The following is a 19,101-nucleotide window of genomic DNA, read 5'->3' as shown; positions in this document are numbered from 1 at the left end:
CCAGAGATATCTGGACAACAGGCAAGTGCTGGGGTCTCTCGCTGGCCCGTGAAGCCAGAAAAGGAATGGGAACAATTAGGACAGGAGAGACAAGTCAGCCTAGAAACTGGAAGCAGACAAAAGCGTTTTAGACATCTTAGGACCTGAGATTAAGGAACTAGAATAGCAACTGAAAACTGAACTTCTGACCTGTGCCAAGCCCTGCTCTGGGCACTTTGACAAATGTTATCTCATGTCATCATTTGTTTCCTTGACAGATATGAAGTACCCGTGATGCTCAGATCTTCTTCAAACAAATCAGATGAGAAAAGTGAAGTGGCAGGATTTGCCCAGGGTCACGCATCACTTGGTGGCAGAGCTGGGATGCGGACTGAGTCTGGCACTCCCACTTCACTTGATGACAGAATCTTCCTCGGGAAACCAACCAACTCTGCCCTTCTAGGTTCCAGTCGTCATGTTAGGGCAGTTTAGATTATGACATGTGTATGCAGACAAGGACTGTACCAACAATTTGCAATTGGCCAGGCCAGTGAAGGTGGGCAGGGGTACAGATAACCACGGCCCTTCGGCCCTGGAGGGACCTGCCCTCTGTGTGAGGAGGAAGATCCCAACATAGCTGTCGGATCCAACTTGGCTCAGGCTGATTAATGACTGACTTAGCTTCCATTTCCTGAGCGTCCTAACAGCAGGAGGGAATGACCCAGAATGCAAGGGGCCGTGAGCTGCTTAACCACTCACCCTCCGTAAGCTGCCCATGCATGGAACAGACCTGCACCTTCACAGGGGGCGTCCTGCATGACCTGGGGAAACTGTCCTCCCTCTGCTCCCATCAAGAAACCTGGACCTCCCAAATGTGTCCCCAACCTCCTCCTTCATCCCAGAGCAGCACAGGCCCCTGCGCAGGAGGCCACTCCATCTTGAATGCCGCCTGGCTGTTCTCCTGTTAGGCTCCAGGTAAGCAGCATATGACACCTGGAGAGGGGAGAGGGAGGCCTGTCTGGAGCCAGGGTCCTTGAAAAAGGGAAGAGCCAATAGTGGCCAATTCATCACCTTGAGCCTGAAGCACTGATTCCTATTAAAAGTGCAACTGCTACAAATCAGGGTGATCCTGAAGGGCCTGGGTGGAAGACGGGAGGGTAGAGAGGACAAAGAGTAATGGCAAAACCAGGCCCAGAGGAGGCGAAGAAGAGGAAGGCTGAGCTGCCCGGGACTACGGCCTCCAGGCCCCGCCATCACGCCCGCTGATTGCCACAGGCCGGGGAAGGGCAGTACACACAGATGGTCCCCACCCAGCCCTGCTCCCAGGGGAGCTGACATGCCACACTGGCTCATCGTCCTCCCTGCCAGGTCCCAAAGTGGCTCCGGACAGTACACTGCCCTGTGCCCCCACTGCACCCCGCGCTCTCTCCTGCCCTTGCAGTGTTGTCCTGGCCTCCCCCTCCAGGGAAGCTCTGCCTGCTGGATCCAGACCCATCCTGCTGTCTGGGGGAGAAGTTGGGGGTAGCCCTGAGCAGTGGGATTCTTGCCACAAACTCAGTCTGTGGGTAATTAAAAGGAATTGGCAGGGATCAGCTGTTCCCCAGTCCATGACCTTCTACCTAGGTAGGTAAGTGGTGAGACAACGTGAGCTGAACAGAAAACAAAGCGGTAGAAAAGACTCTCAAAGTCGGAGGCTCCTTCCTCTCCTGAGCCTGCTTTAGCTGCTGACCGTCCAGTGGTGAGAATATGGCCTCCCAGCCCCACACCAGCTCGGATGGCAGAAGCATTACCCCAGGAGCCATGGGACACTACTTGGCGGGAGCTGGTTCTCAGGATCTGAATCCCTTACTGGCACCAGCTGTTTGACCTTGCCTGAGTTATGTGACCTCAATTTTCTTATCTGCAAAATTGAGGCAGTAATGGTAAATACAGGGTTGTTAGGAGGATTGAATGGGTTACTTTACGCACCTGCACAGTAGAAGTAGTTGTCATGACTTGGCCTCAAAAACAGCAGTAAGATGCTCAGGGAGGGGAGGGTCCAGATTCCTGAGGCCATGTGGCAGCGGGGAGAGGACACAGGTCCTGGCAGCACCCAGGAGGAGATTTCTGGTAACTGGAGAAAGGCAGGGCCCCAAAGCCAGAGAGGCCTAGGGACAGGGCTGTAAGCCATGGAAGCAGTTCCTGACACACTGCCCATAGCAAACGGTGTCTGTGTCTTTTTCTGAAAGGTTTTATTTTTTTTTTAATTGAAGTATAGTTGATATACAATGTTATATTGGCTTCAAGCATACAACGTAGTGATTCAATAGTTATTTACATTATTAACTGGAGATTAGCCTGGCATAAACACCAGCAGCATCCGGTCCATGACAACAGCAATCATCTGGGGCTGTGGAATTTGCCCAGCAATACAGAGCTGGAGGTGCTAGAAGGAGGGAGAAGAGAAATGGAGAGAAGGAAGGATGGGAAAAAAAGAGGCCGATACGGCCCAGGGCTCAGCCCTCAACCTTCACCCAGCAGGTCACCCAAATCCCTTAACACTGGACCAGAGGGCAGCCTGTGAGGGCAGGCTCACCCCACAGGCCTCCTAAACCCCCTTCCCCACTCACTATCCCCACCTTCTCCCTCCCTCCCCCTCCCTCCTTCTCTCTTTCTCTCTCTCCCTCCCTCCCTGTCTCCCACCCACTCCTCTAGCCCAGCTCACCTCAGGGTATGGCTCTGAGGGGCTACAGTTACTGTAGTATTTTCTTCCCAGGTTGAGGAAGGAGATAGGGAACTAAAAACAAAGCTGCTGCTCCCAAGGACATGGGGGGAGAGGCACCAGGAGCAGGGTGCCGCCTGGATGAGGGGGTGGAGCTCCATCTTCCCTGGAAAGCCTCCCTACCAACCCCACCTGGGCAGATCTCTCCTGCCCTGAACAACTCCATGGAGTATGGCATTTGCTACCCATTAGGCTTTGAATCAATTCAACAAACTTGTTGAGTGTCTACTCTATTTAAGACACTGTACAAAACAATAAAGAATAAAACCCAGGCCCTGCTCTCAAAGTCTTCAATACATCCAGGCACAAGTGAAGCTCCATAGAGTGTACTAAATAAAGGCAGTTGATGATGAATGGATACACAGAACATCAAATGACATTTTCTGAATAGCAGGGGAGTTAGTCCCTTTGCATTTATCCTGAAAGATAAGGTCTCGGTTTACTGCCAATACAGCTTTACCCTCTCCAACACTAGCTAAGCTTCCTTCAAAGGAGTGACCCCCTGCAGTCAGCGTATCCAGCCAGATTAATAACATTATTTTGTTTCTGGTGGATTGTTGTTGTTTTGTAGTCTACTTGTTGGCCAATGATATTGATTTTCTACTTACGATTATATCATACTATTTCCTTTTAAAATAAATTTAAGTTTAAAAAGTGAGCCAATTTAACAAACATATTCATCAAATAACAGTATAGGTAGTAAACGGCTATGCCTCCAATCATGAAACTGGTAAGCAGACACATTCACAGTCATGACTGTGGCATTTAAATAACTGAACGTGTGAAACCTCTGCTAGGGAGGCAAAGAAAAACAAGCAACCAGCACATGTACCTTCAGGGGGGACATCCCACTCCCCAGCAGGACAGCAGAATCCCCTCTCCCCCTCTCTTGGGGTGCCCAATCCACACACTGAGCATTGTCCTTCATTTGGAAAATGGGAAGGAGATTCAACTCAGCTCCTAGGGAGGGTGAAAAACTGGAAAATTAAAGCCAACTGAGGGCAGGTGGGAGAGCCAACTTGGGTCCACTGGCAAAATGGAAAGCCCAAAGCAGGGAGAAACCCCACAGCATTCCTGTGGAAGAGGGACACTTCCTTTACGGCATTATAATAGGATTTATAAGAAGTATGTATTTGGTCATTCAGTTGATCAATGTATATTTCTCAGATATATTTGGTCTTCACCCACTGCTCTTGACAAAAACACTTCAGAGCTTAAAGGGGAAATGGGTGTCTTGTTACGTTAATAGAGACACTGGGCCCCACCCAAGGGCAGGGGCTGGTTGCCAGGGGACCACCCACCTGATTAGAGGGTGGGAGGCTTCAGCCCCCAGACCCCTGCCTGTAACCCCTGGGGAGGTTGAATCAGCCAATGGCCAATGACTTAGTCAATCATGGCTATGCAGTGAAGCCCTCACAACACCCCCGTGAAGAGCATTGTGCCCTTTCTGCATCTTGTGTCTCTGTCTGGAAGGGAGCTTCCATGCCCGGGAAACCACAGCACCCACGAGCCACCAAATCCAGCCCCATGAGAATAGAAGTTTCTGTATTTGGGATCTTGCCCTGTGCATCTCTTCATCTGGCTGTTCACTTGTATCCTTCATGGTGTCCTTTATTAAATGGGTAAATGTGCTTTCCTAGGTTCTATGAGCTGCTCTAGAAAATTAATAGAACCTGAGGAGTTTGGAAACCCCAATCTGTAACAAGTCAGGCAGAAGCACAGGTCACAGCCTGGGGTTTGTGACTGGCATCTAGAGTGTGGGGATGGGGGACAGTCTTGTAGGACAAAGTCCTTAACCTGGGGAATTTGGGGCTGTCTCCGGGCATATACCATCAGAATGGAGTTGAGTTCTCGGACACCCTGCTGGTGTTGGAGAATCACTTGGTGTCATGCATGGGAAAACCCTTTCCTCCACACACACATTGGAATTGGAACCCGAGTGGGAGGCATTCTACAATGTATGGAATATTCTCTCTCAGTGGAAGGTGCTGGCTACAGATCTCAGTTAAGAAAACAGACCCAACATGGCTAAGAAACTTGCACAAAGGCACATCAGTGAATCCTGCCCACTGCCCTCCATGCACAAACTTCTTCCCACTACATTTTGGAGTCAGGAGTCTGGCAGCAAGTAACCCCTACCTATACCCACTGGTCTAATTGTTCCAGCCACAGAGCTGGGACTCCCAGGCCCTGCTCACAGGCCGCAGCTCGAGCTGGCCCAAACACATCCTCTCCAACTCCACAGTGCACAGTGAGAACCGTACATAGCAACACACACAACATGTAACCACAGGTGGGTGGTGTGTGCAGGGAGCCAGCAGCAAACCCACGCAAACTCTGAGGGCCCCAGAGCTTCAGTCCAAAGCCTGTGGGGGTCCTTGGGTCTGCACTTGACAAAGAAAACACCACAGAACAGCACACCCACCAAATCCCATTACTCCTGACTTCCTGCTCCTGAAAAGGTGCTAAAACCCCACCAGGCCTCCCTGAGGCCTGGGAAGCCTTGACCCTCCAAAGGCATGCGGATGACCTAAGTGTGAGTTCTCTGGTCTGGAAGAGCTCAGAGGGAAGGGAACAACGCAGCTTTGGCTAAAACACCCACAGTCAGAGGCAATCCCACCCCTGGACACCTCACAACAATGGGTCCCCAAGCAAAAACTCAACAGGATAGTCATGAGAACACCAGTTATCACCTAGTCCAGGCCCATGCCCAGCCCCTTGGATGGCTGTGCTGGAGAGGAGTCCAGCTGCCTCCATGCTGGGGTGGTTTGCTGCAGGTGGGACTGCTCAGGGGACAGGAAGCATATTCTGGTAGACATCACAGTGGACCTGGGTTCCCTAGAAGCCCATCAGGCCATAAATAGCAATTTCTGTGAATCTTGCCAGGGAGATTCACAACACCTGGTCTTAGCTGAGCTCCCGAGCAAGTCAGGAGGAATGGAGGGACAGGGAAGGTGGGGTCTCCACAATGCACAGCTCACTTCAGAAGACGGTGACATGGCTGACAGCCCAGCAGGCTCTTCTTCCTTTTGCTTCCACAGTACATTGACCCTTGAATACTACAGCTTTGAACTGTGCAGGTCCACTTACATGTGCATTTTTTTCAATAAATATATTGGAAAATTTCTTGAGATATGCAACAATTTGAAAAACATTTTCTTTTCTGTATTTATTGTATGAATACAGTACATAATACATACAACATACAAAATATATACTGACTGTTTATGTTATTGGTGAGGCTTCCAGTCAACAGTAGGCTATCAGTAGTTAAGTTCTAGGGGAGTCAAAAAGTACATAAGGATTTGTGGCTGCAGGAAGGGCTGGCCAAAAGTACTGCCAGATTGTCCTTTTTCCAGTCATGGTACACAGAACAGGGAAGGCTGGGAACACATCGGGGCGCCGTTGTTTTTGTTTGCAGCCTGGATGTGAACAGGAGCATTATCTGCCCTGAAGAGAGGCCATTCCCCCTAAGATTCACCAGTTCACTCACCCTTTGCTCACCCAGAACAAAGGTAAGCCTTCCTAGCAGAATGCATCCTGAGATGCTGTGTGTTCATGAATGTCTAGGCAGGCCAGGCCACAGGGACTGCAGGAGATGGTAGAACACCCCCAGGTCATAGGGCTTCTTGCAGAAACGCTCACGAAAGTCCTTAAAATTTTAACATGCTTAATCCCAACATTCAAACTAGGAACAATTTTAGTGGAAGAACTCACAGAATAGACAAGAGAAAATCACAACCAAAACTAAGCTGCAAAATTGAACAAGATGAATCTCAACAAAATAATAGCAAACCAAATTCAAAAATATATAAAAAGGATCATCCTTCGTGACCAAGTGGGATTTATTCAGGGATGCAAGGATGGTACAATATTCATAAATCCATCAATATCATATACCACATTAACAAAAAGAAATAAAAAACACAAGATCATCTCAACAGATGCTGAAAAAGCATTTGACAAAACTCAACATCTATTCATGGTAAACTTTCAACAAAATGGGTATAGAGGGTACATACCTTAACATAATAAAGGCCATATAAGACAAACCCTCAGCTAACATCATAGTCAATGGCAAAAAGCTGAAAGCTTTTCCTCTAAGATCAGGAACAAGACAAGGATGTCCACTCTCAACACTTTTATTCAACATAGTAGTGGAGGTCCTGGGCACAGCAATCAGGCACCACAAAGAGATGAAAGGCATCCAAATTGGTAAGGATGAAGTAAAACTGTCACTATTTAAAGATGACATGATACTGTATAGAGAAAACCCTAAAGACTCCACCAAAAAACTATTAGAAATAATAAGTGGATTCAGCAAAGTTGCAGGATACAAAATTAATACACACAAATCTTTTGCATTCCTTTATACTAACAACTAGCTAGCAGAAAGAGAAATCAGGAAAACAATTCCATTTACAATTGTATCAAAAAAGAATAAATACCTGGGAATAAACCTAACCAAGGAGTTAAAACACCTGAACTCTGAAAACTGTAAGACACTCATGAGAGAAATTAAAGAAGACACCAATAAATGGAAATCTAACCCATGCTTATGGATAGGAAGAATAAATATTGTCAAAATGACTATCCTGCCCAAAGCAATTTAGATTCAATGCAATCCCTATCAAAATACAAACAGTACTTTTCAATGAACTAAAACAAATAGCATAAAGTTCATATGGAACCACAAAAGGCCCTGAACAGCTAAAGCAACCCTGAAAAAGAAGAACAAAGTCAGGGGGATTACACCCCCTAACATCAAGTTCTACTATAAAGCTACAGTAACCAAAACAGTATGGTACTGGCACAAGAACAGACCCATAGATCAGTGGAACAGAATAGATAGCCCAAATATAAACCCACACAATATAGTCAATTAATATACAATAAAGGAGTCATGAAAATACAATGGGAAAAAGCCTCTTCAACAACTGGTGTTGAGAAAGCTGGACAGTTACATGCAAAAGAATGAAACTGGATTACAGTCTAACTCCACCCACAAAAGTAAACTCAAAATGGATCAAAGACACAAATGAAGACATGAAACCATAAAACTCTTAGAAGACATAGGCAAAAATATGAACATAAGCATGAGCAATTTTTTCCTGGACACATCTCTTTGGCCAAAGGAAACCAAAGTGAAAAAGTGGGACTACAACAAACTAAAAAGCTTCTGTACAGCAAAGGACAGCATAAGCAGGACAAAAGGAATCCTACAGTATGGGACAATGTATTTGTAAATGACTCATCTAATAAAGGATTAATATCCAGAATATATAAAGAACTCATACACCTCAACACCAAAAACGCAAATAAACCAGGTAAAAAATGGGCCAAGGACCTGAACAAACATTTCTCCAAAGAAGAAATACAGATGGCCAACAGCCACATGAAAAGATGTTCCACATCACTAATCATCAGGGAAACACAAATCAAAACCACAATGAGATACCACTGCACACCAGTTAGAATGGCCACTATCCAAAAAACAAGAAATAACAAGTACTGGTGAGGATGTGGAAAAAAAGGGAACCCTCATACACTGTTAGTGGGAATGTAAATTGGTTCAGCCACTGTGAAAAACAGTATGGAGGTTCCTCAAAAAACTAAAAATAGAAATACCACTCAACCCAGTAATTCCACTTCTAGGAATTTACCCAAAGACAACAAAATCCCTGATTCAGAAAGATGAATATGCACCCCTATGTTTATCGCTGCACTATCTACAATAGCCAAGATATGGAAGCAACCTAAGTGTCCATCAGTAGATGAATGGATAAAGATGTAGTACATATACACAATGGAATACCATTCAGCCATAAAAAAAGAAATCCTGCCATTTGCAACCACATGGATGGACCTAGTGGGTATTATGCTCAGAAAAAATAAGCCAGGTGGAGAAAGACAAATACCGTATGATTTCACTTATTTGTGGAATATAAATACAAAGCAAAACAGAATGAACAAAACAGCAGTAGACTCATAGACACTGAAAAGTGACTAGTGGTTACCATGAGGTAGGGTTTGGGGTGGTTGGGTGGGGTGGGTGAGAGGGATAAAGGAGCACAGAAATGTTCAATCATAAGTTGGTCATGGGATGGTAGTACAGCATGGAGAATATAGCCAATGATTCTGTAACATCTTTCTGTGTTGACACATAGTAACCACACTAGAGGGCATGAGGATTTAATAATATGGGTAACTGTTGAACCACTGTGTTGTGTACTTGAAACCAATATAAGATTGTGTATCAACAATACTTCAATAAAAATAAAGAAATAAAAGTACAAAGAGAAAAAAAATCAAACAGGATTAACCAATTCTAAGTTTTTTCATTAATATTCTTTTACTTCTCATCCACTTCCTTTGCCCTCAGCAAGTACTTACTGGCAAACCAGGAGTAATGGCTTCCAAAGGTTTAAGGAAAAGATATGAAAGAACAATTTTAAATTGAGAAAATTATCTTTATCAATGCACTTTTTCAGTAAATTGAGAAAACAGTACCAATTTTCATTTGAGCCCAAACTATGTCACTCGAAGTCATGGAAAGCCAGGACTTCCAGGTACGTGGCTTGAGAACCCCTGATCATGCCCAACCGTCTCCTTTTCCAGGTGTGGAAATCGAGGTCCAGAAAGAAGCCAGTTGGTGGCAGAATGGGACCTGAATCCAGGTCTTCTAGAACTCGGCCCAATTCTCTTTCCTTTCCATTTTCTTCTTCAGTTCGAACCTCACACTTCCGAATGCAATCAGCCATGCAGGCCACATGCAGCAACAGCATGGAGGGCTCCGTGGATGTCACAGGGATGCCCGCTTACAGAAGCCATGCCCCTGCCTCTGCACTCCCCAGCAGCCTTCTCTGAGCCAGTCGGTCTCCACACAGCAGCCAGGCTGGACCGCCACTCACCGCCTGAGCCTTCTCCTAAGAGTTAGGTGTCACGATCAGGGGTTCCCAAGCTTCACTGGACCATGGAGCCCTGAGACAGACTGATGAAATCTATGGACCCCTTCTCAGAATGTCTGTAAATGTGTAAAATAATTATTCAGAATAACAATCTAAGTATATAGAAATACAGTTAATGAAATAATGACATAAATTTTTGATACAGTAATATACTTGCTTCATCAACCTATTTAATAGTGATGCCTAATAGCACATCTAAATATGGTCATAATTTCAAAGTAACAATGACTTTAAATGCTTTTGGACACTGTTCAATGACTGTAATGTGATGAGAATCTATGGTGATTTCTGTTGGTGACAAACTCCCAGGACCCCATTGTAATGCAGTTTTATGCCTTTATCTTTAACTGAAGTAAATGCTGAGTTTCAGTTAAATGTTGGTGAAAATGAAATGCAATTTTCTAGCATCCAAGTTTATGAATTCCACCCTTGAATTCTATTTACAAAGTGTCCAAGAACCCTGATGGCAACACACACCCCGTAGGTCATCAGCTATAAAGTATCAAGACACCCTCACAAGCTGACCAGGGGTACCTGGGAGACTCTGTCTGCAGTGAAGAGAAGGGGAAACTAGGCTGACGGGACCCTACAACCACCCTCAGTACTTTGAGGCACCAGATAGAACCACAGGGTGTCTCAAGATCTCAAAGGTTCCAAGACAGACCCTGGTGCATACAACATCCACTTCAGCTGAATCTAAATGGGCAGAGTCCTCACCAGCCACTCAGCTCCCAGAAGGTGAGTCCTTCTTGGACATCTGAGAAGTGGGGGACACAGCCCACTCACTTCTGCCAGGACCCCAAGCGTCAGGGGGCAAAGGAAGGAAGGTGGTTTAGCCAACAGCTTGGAGGTACAGTAAGACTTCTTCAAGTCCCCCAGACCATCAGTAGCTCTCTTCCCACCTCTGCACTGCACTTTCAGACCCCCTGGTGTGGACTCTCTGTGCTCAGGCCTGTTTCCCCTTCTCCAGGGTCCTTGAGTCAGGGACCACATCTTACCTCTGTGTCGTCAGCTCCCAGCCCATTGCTGGCACCTTAAGTGCTCAGTAAATGCTCCCTAAGTGAGAGGCAGGAGACGGGGCAGGGACAGAGCCGGCAGGTTCCCTGGAGCTGCTTCCCTTCTGAGTGTCTTTACAGCTGACGTGGCTGCCCAAGCAGCCTGTGGCTGACAACAACCTTGAACTTACCCAGTGACCAACAGAGAAAGGCTTTATTTCTCCATGTTTATTCAGAGCCCTAAACACCTAGCACAGCCATGAGGAGGGATGACTGTCGGGATAGAGACCAGCCCAATGCCAACTGTCTTCCTCGAATCCAGAGCTTCACGTAAATGATGGTAGGAAGCAAGAGTGATATATAAACCTTAACAGCCAGCACAGCGTATTAAGTCAGGACAGGCCCCAGCCATGGACGCCTGGTACAGTCATGCCAGAAGCACCAGGCAGATATCAGCCTCACAGGAAGGTGACTTAGCTGCACGGAAGGTGGATCTGACAGAGGGAGATGGGCCCCCTGTGACTTGCTGGCTTCACAGACTCTCTGTAATCAATATTTCATCTGCTCACAGCATTAACTAGCAGCATGAGCTTATACAAGTCACATCCTCTCAACTTCTGAGGGACCTGGAAGAACCGACCCAAACCCTCCCAGCTCTCAACCTCTCATCCCATCTTCTCATACCTCGCAGATGGCACCTGGTAACAGAAAACCAGCAAACACACAGCCAGCTTAGGTGGGGCATGGCCAGAAGCCCTTAGCCAGGCCAGGCACTGATCCTTGCCCTCTGCTACTGTGAGGTGGGATTGGCAAATCAAAGCCCACAGACTCCTTCCAGTCCCTTCACAGGTATCCTGCAGACAGCTAGAAGCCCTTGTCCACAGATGAAAGACATAATGGACCAGACAAAGCCACACCCAGCTCCCATCCACCACTGTGTAAACCCTCCACCTGCTTTTCACTAGACCCAGCACCTAACTGCTTTCATGACCTGGACAGAGCTTAATATGTGACTGGGTGACTGTGCAGGCCAAACACTACCCCTGGAAGTCACTTTGAGAGAACAGGGGGAGCAGGCATTAGGAAACCTAGTTTCAGGGTGCAGCCCTGTTCCTTACCAGCTTAACATGGCACTTTGTTCCTGCAACAAGGGGACAAGAGCTGTCCTAGCCACATCCATGGGGGCCCATGAGCATCGAGTGAAAATACTGAATATTAATTTTTTAACTATGAACTCTTTGAAAAGGTAAATATTTGCCCATGTTTGGGAGCTCAACTTTCCCTCCTTGCTTCTCTCTGTACCCTGCCCCCAGGCTGCCTGGAGGGCCCCGCAGAGATCAGAAAAGCAGCCCTTCTGTGGCTTCGCTCCGCTCAGCTGTGCCCCAGCAGGGGCACGGGCTGCTGGGCTGTCTTTGTTGTGTTCCCCAAAGGTCCCCAGGGCAGGTGAGACACCGAAGGCTCCAGCATGCTGCATCAAGGTGAGGCAAGTGGGACAGGAAGACAGGCAAAGCCAGGGGGAAATCACCACACTGTCCCCAGTGATCAGTGCACATCAACAGCAGTGCGCCCGCTGCCACACTCGTGAGAGCAGAGCAGCCATTACCAAGAAACAGTATGGGCTGGGCATCATTAAATCCCACTGTTGGATTTTCCCTGCGTCGCCATAGCCTTTCCTGAGAACTCAAAGCCCTATCCCACTCCTGAGGAGGGAACAGACCAATGTTATAATAGAGTCACTAGGGGTCTGGGGCCCCCGCCCCATAGAAATACACCCATCTGCTCACTGCAGCACCAACACCAACTGCTCAGTGCCTGAGGCAGAGCACGGACGGGAAGACATCAAGGACACACGGTCACCATAGAAAACTGAACAGCAACTGAATAGTCTTCCTAAGGACTAGGAAATTTCCTCCGCCCTAGTTGTCCCAGCAAAGCAAGACTGAGAGTTGTAAGAGGAGAAACTGGTTCCACAGTAGCTCTATAGGGCACGAGAGAAGACGTGGGTGGGTCTGAGCGTTTAGTCTCTAGGGCTGCAGGCTGATGTCATGTGAGGGGAAATGCTCACCAGGGCTGGCCCGGAGCTTCAGGGAGGCCAGAGCAGCACCCGGGAGAGCAGAAGACCAGACTGGCGGTGCTCACTGCATGGACACCCACACGCTCCTATAAACCAAAAAGCAGCCCCCTTTGAGATAAATAATTCTTGGCCCTTGCAGAGAACCTCTGCAGGTTCTGGGGAAAGAGGAAGAGGAAACTGCTACCAGGGGCTTGGCCATTCCCCCCGGGATGACAAAGACTTTGGAAGGTCTGAAGTTCAGGCGGGGTTCAAGCTCTACCTGGGTCACTTGAAAGATATCACCGAGGCTGAGTTGCTAGCCTCTGCTTCCTCAACTCCTTGAAAAGATGGAAGTAACTCCCTCCCTGCAGGACATCCATGAAGATTAAATGAGCGAGCACAAATGCAAGCAAGAGGCCATGTTGTACGGCACCCAAAAGGTGTTCAGGAAAGCTGGTTCCTTCCTTAAAAGTCATAGACTGAATCAAACTTTAAAGGTACAGCAATTTCCCAAAGTCACCCCACCTCCTCCACGGGCCTGGGAGAACAGCCGGTCCTATCAGCTGTTTCGTCAGATGTATAAAACCTTTCCTGAAGAGGAGGTGGCAAAAGGGATGATGATGAAGGTCAAGGAACAGTGGCCTTTGGTTTTAAGAAAGTAAGGAGACTGTCTGCTTTTCCTGGCCCACAATCTTCTCCCCTAAGTGAGCCCTTGTGGGAGTTCATGACGTCCCACACCTCAGATGGCCAGTAGCCTATTTCCTTGGCTCAGTGCAGTAGTTCAGGTTGAGAGGTCAGACATCCAGGCCTGTAGGGTGAGCAGCCGGGGGTCAGGGACCTCCCGGGGCTTGAGGGTAGGGGGTCTCCTCTCTGCAGAGAGGGAAGGAATTTGGTCTTTCCTGGGTTCAACCTGATTCCAAATGGGAAAAGAGAGGTTGCCTCCCGAATGGAGCTGTGGCCTCTGGGTGTCCCGACTGGCACACTGCCTCCTCCAAGCCTGAGTCTGCCCCGGGCAGCTCACAGACCTGCTGGAGAGGCCAGACTGTGCCAGACAAAGGCAGCTTCTGCGGTCGGTTCTCTGGTGCCCTCCTCCCAGGAAGACTGGCCCTGAGCAAGGGGCACTTGGCCTCCCTGTGGCTGCTCTCTCTTCCTTCCCTGTTTGGAAGATCCAGTTGCCCATACAAATGAAGTCTGGGGCCCTGCTTGCTGGCATTTCAGGGCCTGCAGAGCCGGAGCTCTTATGCCCAAGTCCACACACGTGCCCTCCGGGTCCACTAAGGGCATCGCCTGGCTCTGGGGCTCGCCCTCCCCTGTCAGCCCGCTTAGTCAAGCCATTCATCTGAATCTGAGTCTCTCCAGTCCGGGAGGAGGTGAGCCCAGGAGACCTTGTTCAGCCCACCCACTCTACTACCCCATCTGGAGGCACAGGTGGGTAAATCACTCAACTGCTTCATCAGCCTCCTACCAGCAGTGTTGCCCAGCTCCAGACAGGTCGCCCTCATTTACCTGAACTGGCAGTGAGGATGCGGGGGTCTCTGTCACCTGTAAGCATCTCCAGTGATGTCTTTAAATACAATTCTAGTCAAATGGCCAAACATAAGAAAACATAGGCAAACTTTGGTTTTGTCGCCCGATAAATACTGAATAGTCTTTAAAATATGAACATGGCAATGTCAATACATGGAAATATGCCCACAAAGTGAAAAACTAAAATACCAAGTGGAAAGTAGGTGCCGATCCCAGATATCAACTAGGGTTGGAAATGAATCCTAGGAAATCCAACCAATTGGAGTTTGATGGGTATCAAATTCTTTTGATTATAGGGCTAAGTGAATAATTTGTAATGGGTCTTGGATAGAGACCCATTTCCTCTCCGTTTATCTTAAAATCAAGGTGAAACCAGGGCCTACAAGACAGCCCGGCCCAGAAGGGTAGGGACATGCTGAGCAGGTAGGGCCACTGCACCTTCTCTTCAGGTGCCATCAGGCAGCCTCCCACTCCTGAGGTGTCGGTTCTAAGCTGCTGCCCAAGGCCAGAGGCTGAGCATCCTGACACAGAGAGGAGTTATTCAGACCCTCACAGGCTTCAGCTGATAAACCTCCAACCAGTGTTTAGTGCCACATACCATGGGTTGGGGTGAGGGCAAGGGAAGAGCAGGAAGAGAAACGGAGAAGATCTGGGCTGGTGGCCCTGAAGAGGGTGACAACCCATTCTCCACCTTGTTGGGTGACACAAGGTGAGAGGCAAGCCTGCTGTCACTAGGGGGTGCCTAGGCAAACTGTGGTGACTGCAAACTGCTCACCCACTGGGAAAAATGGGTTAGACTCACATGCAGAACATGAATGGTCTCAAAATAGAGTGCCGAGAGAAAAAAGCAAGAACCAGAGTGGGCAGTAAAATACAGTGGCTCTTGTGCAAATGAGAAATGCATACTGTTCTGGGAAGCCATCACAGCCAAGAGGAGCCTAGAGAGCTGGGACAGCTACAGCTACGCAGGATCCCAGAACAGAAAAAGGACACTAGGCACAAACTCAGGAAATCTGAATAAAGTAGGGCTTTAGCTAATGGCAGTGTATCAGTACCGGCTCATTAGTTGTGATAAATGTACCATATCAATGTAGATGTTAATAACAGAAGCAACTGGACACGTTGTATGTGGGAACTCTGTCCAATTTTTCTTTAAATCTAAAAACTGTTCTCAACGATCAAGTTGATTTTCTTAAATGAAAAAATTGTACAAAGCAAAAACACCATGATACTTTTCCCAGAAACACACCACACTGGAATGATTGCCCATGGAGGTCAGCGAAGTGAGAAACAGGCAGCGAAGAGCAAGGGGGTATTTAAATAAGGGACGAGAGGCTCCTCATGCAGTGGTTACAAGGTGCCATGATTGAGAAGCATGATCAACTCAACACTGTGCACAGAGGTCCCAAATCAAGGAGGAATGATTCATCTTTAGAGGGGAGAGACAGAGGGCACTGCAAGATGGCAGGTCACGATGGGCACATGAGTGGTGGAGCCCGAGGACCCCAGACAGGCCTCATGAAGGAGCAGAGCTAAGCTGGCCCTGAAGCCACAATGGGCACTGGGAAGGGGAAGCTTCTGGTGGTTCCACAACAGGGATAACAATCCAGGATGCACTCCATGCCCCCAGCTGACACTGAGCAGTACCAGAGTAACCCCGGGCCCTCCTAATTCCAAGAGAAAGCCAGGAAAATCTAATAGCAATCCAAACGAGGCACGCTGGAGGATAGCCAAGATGGGCAGTGATACTGCTAGCAGGGACAGCTGCCCGGACAGTTACATTAGTGTTTCAGATCAGCAATGAATATTTGTTTAGTTTAAGTATGTCCCCAGTATTGCATAGGACATACTTATGCTCCAGAATTATTTGCTGTGGGTCTGAAATACAAATGTAACTAGGCATCTTGGATTTGCTAAATCTGGCAACTCTAAAAATCACAGAAGTGACGCTCACTCACAGTTACTGTTCTGTACACTTTGTTTAATTGTCTTGTTTGGTCTTCACAAAAACCCAGTGAAGAATGTGTTGTAATTCCTTTCTTACCAACATGGAAACTTCAGCTCAGAAGGATCAAGTCACTTGCCCAAGATATGAGGCTAGTTGATTCCAGGCCTAGGATGTGAACACCTGGGTGTTGGGTCCAGAATCCACCTTCTGGGGCATGACGCTGTTTCCCTTCTGAGCAGCAGAGCAAGGCCCAGGCCTCTGCTCCCTGACACCCAGAGACAGGTGTGTGGACTGAGCCTCCCACAGTGGTGGTGCCAAGACCACCCTGTACACCCTCAAAACACACCACTGCCTTTAGAAACCTTCACACCAGACGCTAATTAGAGGCACCAGATGAGATTTGGGTTTCAAAAAGTGAAATCAAGGGAGCAAGGAGGGCCCGATGAGCCCTATTGGTAGAAAAAATAATAAGAGAAGCAGCTCCTAGTTAAGGTTCTGGAAAAGCAGCACAAAGTCTGAGCCAGGCCACATGCCATCCAGCCCAGAGACAGAGAAATGGTGGTCCTCTGAGGGTCCCTTCCAGCTTGGAGACAGTTAGCTTTAATCTCAGAACACAGGTTTCTCGTGAGAGTGGCACCCCACTCCTCAGCACAGCTCCTTTTAAAATAATCATAAAAGCATTTACTGAGCACCTACAGTGTACCAGACATTGTTTGAGATGTTTCCATTGCCCCATCTAATGACTACAATGGAACTACAATCCAGTGGGGTGTTTGTTACTTTGCAAATGAGGAACCCGACACTCAGGGAAAGTCATTTATTCATCTAACACTTGGTAAGCACCTCCTGCTTTTTGTTCAGACTCTGTCCTAGGTTCTGGGAACACAGCAGTGAACCAAACAGACCTCTGCCTCCGTGGAGCTGGTGGGAGTGCAGATGAATAAACACATAGCTCTATCATGTTATTTCAGGTAGCAGTGCTAAGCATGATGACAGAAAGTCAAGCAGGGTCAAGGACTGAGTGATGGGGTGGGGGTATTTAGCAAGGATGGTCGGGAAGATGTCAGGAAGGAGGTAACATTCAAGCAGAGGTCTGACGTGAGGGATTGAGAGCGCACAGGACTGGGGAAGGGTGTCCGAGGCAGAGGACACAACCAGCGCAAAGACCCCAAGGTGTGGATGACCAACACACAGCCCAGAACAGGCAAGTGGGCTGGACTAGGTGTGGGAAGGTGGAAGGGGGAGGATTTGAGTGGCAGGGGATGGTGAGGGCGGGTCATCTTTAAAGGACCACTGTGTATGGAGGAATAGATGGATAAGTGAATGAATCAATGGATGGATGGATGGATATGTAGATAAATGGATTCCCTTACTCTGGTTACTGACCAGAGTTGAGAATATATAGAGCTCACAAGTTGAAAAAATATGTCCAATGTTCATTTTGCAAATAATCTTCTCCCTCCAGGGCCCCAGGCAAACACATCCTTAGTGAAGTAGTTCCCCTAGAGAGGAATTTTAATCCACAGTTCAACAGGCAAACTGGGTCTTTATCCCAAGGAAACCATTGCAGAGAAGGCATAGGATGGGGCCTGAGTGCCAGCAGATGTGTTTTGCCTTCAATATCTAGCCAGGCCAGCTGCAGCAGAACAGACGGGCACACCGCCTTCACCATCACTACCTGGGGTCCCCAAGGCAGAGGCACTATATGCCAAGACTCCTCAAGCCTTTGGGCAAGAAAATCTGGTTTGTCCACCAGATTAAAAAAAAAAATGTCACCTGCCAGAACAAAGCCAAGGCTCCCTTCAGGGGACACTGATCGCCAGCCCAGCCCTGCAGGCCATCCCGTCGCATGTTCCCCCGCCACCTGCAACCTTACCTCCACGTCCTTCTCAAGCTCCAGCCCAGCCTCCATCAGGTTGTGCTCAAACTCCTCCCGCTGCTCCTTCCTCTCCTCCTCCAGGGCATCCAGCGGGCCCAGCTCCATGTCACCGGGACCCCCAGCATGGGGCTCCTTGCCCGTCTCTCCATTGGAGACTATAGCCAACGAGTGGCCTGCAGACCCATGGCCAGGGTGCACCCCGCGCTTCCGGTAATGGTAGGCGAGCACGTAGTCGACCTTCCTCTGGTTGTCATGGAAGTGCATGCGGCTCAGACGGGCCTCTGAGGACACTGGTTCATTGGCATCCAGGTAGTTGTTGATGACCTGGCCAGAGAACAGGACAGAGATGGGGAGGTCCGGTGAGGAAGAAGTGAGAGACAGAGGAGGCTGACCTCATGCTCTGGGCCCAGGGAGGTGGACTAGGAACAAACCCCTCTGGCCCAGAGGTCCCAACTGCCCCAGTGAAAGGACAGAGTGATCTAAGTTTAGCTGCAAACACCCTGGACATTGGTGCCTTCACGCCCACTCCGGCCACATGCACACAGATGCTCAGGGAACCAGACTGCGCTCTCAGCAGGCCCTACACACCCACACCACACACCACACAGCCGCCGGCCCCCGCAGACGCACACACAGCCCTCTGCACCGCTCCTACACATAGCTGAGCACTTGTGCATCACCCAGCGCACTGACACACACACGGCCCTTCACAGCACAGTAACACGCCCACTCACCCCCTCCTTCTTGGAGACCTGCAGGCTTGCCTGCAAACACATGCATATTTTACTCACTGGCAAGTTCTCTGGATCCATTGGAACAAAGGTCAATTTCTAGTCACCTGGCCCACCCCCACCTGCCACCCCAAAGGGAGTCACTCTACACTGTGCCCCTCACAGCCCCGCATCCTCCCCTCCTCTCCAGCCACTAGTAAGGACCCTGCCAGAGACGGAGAAGCAGGGGACTGACTCCCAGAGACAGGAGGTTGAGAGAA

The 19,101-nt window shown here is 48.5% G+C and overlaps 1 protein-coding gene across 2 annotated transcripts in view; it reads right to left on the bottom strand.

The window, feature by feature from the left end:
• ANO2 (anoctamin 2) overlaps positions 1 to 18,547 on the bottom strand; it is a 290,583-nt gene extending 272,036 nt beyond the window's left edge. Inside the window, exon 1 of one of the 2 annotated variants that reach the window (XM_073222870.1) lies at positions 18,108 to 18,547. In XM_073222870.1, coding sequence (XP_073078971.1) covers positions 18,108 to 18,374 — 267 coding nt within the window. In that variant the 5' untranslated portion in view covers positions 18,375 to 18,547. The remainder of the gene's footprint in view (positions 1 to 18,107) is intronic. The other variant, XM_073222869.1, reaches the window with a different exon arrangement.
• Positions 18,548 to 19,101: the final 554 nt, after the last annotated feature.

Source organism: Manis javanica, chromosome 15 (assembly GCF_040802235.1).
Source record: "Manis javanica isolate MJ-LG chromosome 15, MJ_LKY, whole genome shotgun sequence".
Classification (NCBI taxonomy): Eukaryota; Metazoa; Chordata; class Mammalia; order Pholidota; family Manidae; genus Manis; species Manis javanica.
The sequence above is the reverse complement of the archived record's forward strand: the minus strand, read 5'-3'. Positions and strand labels throughout refer to the sequence as shown.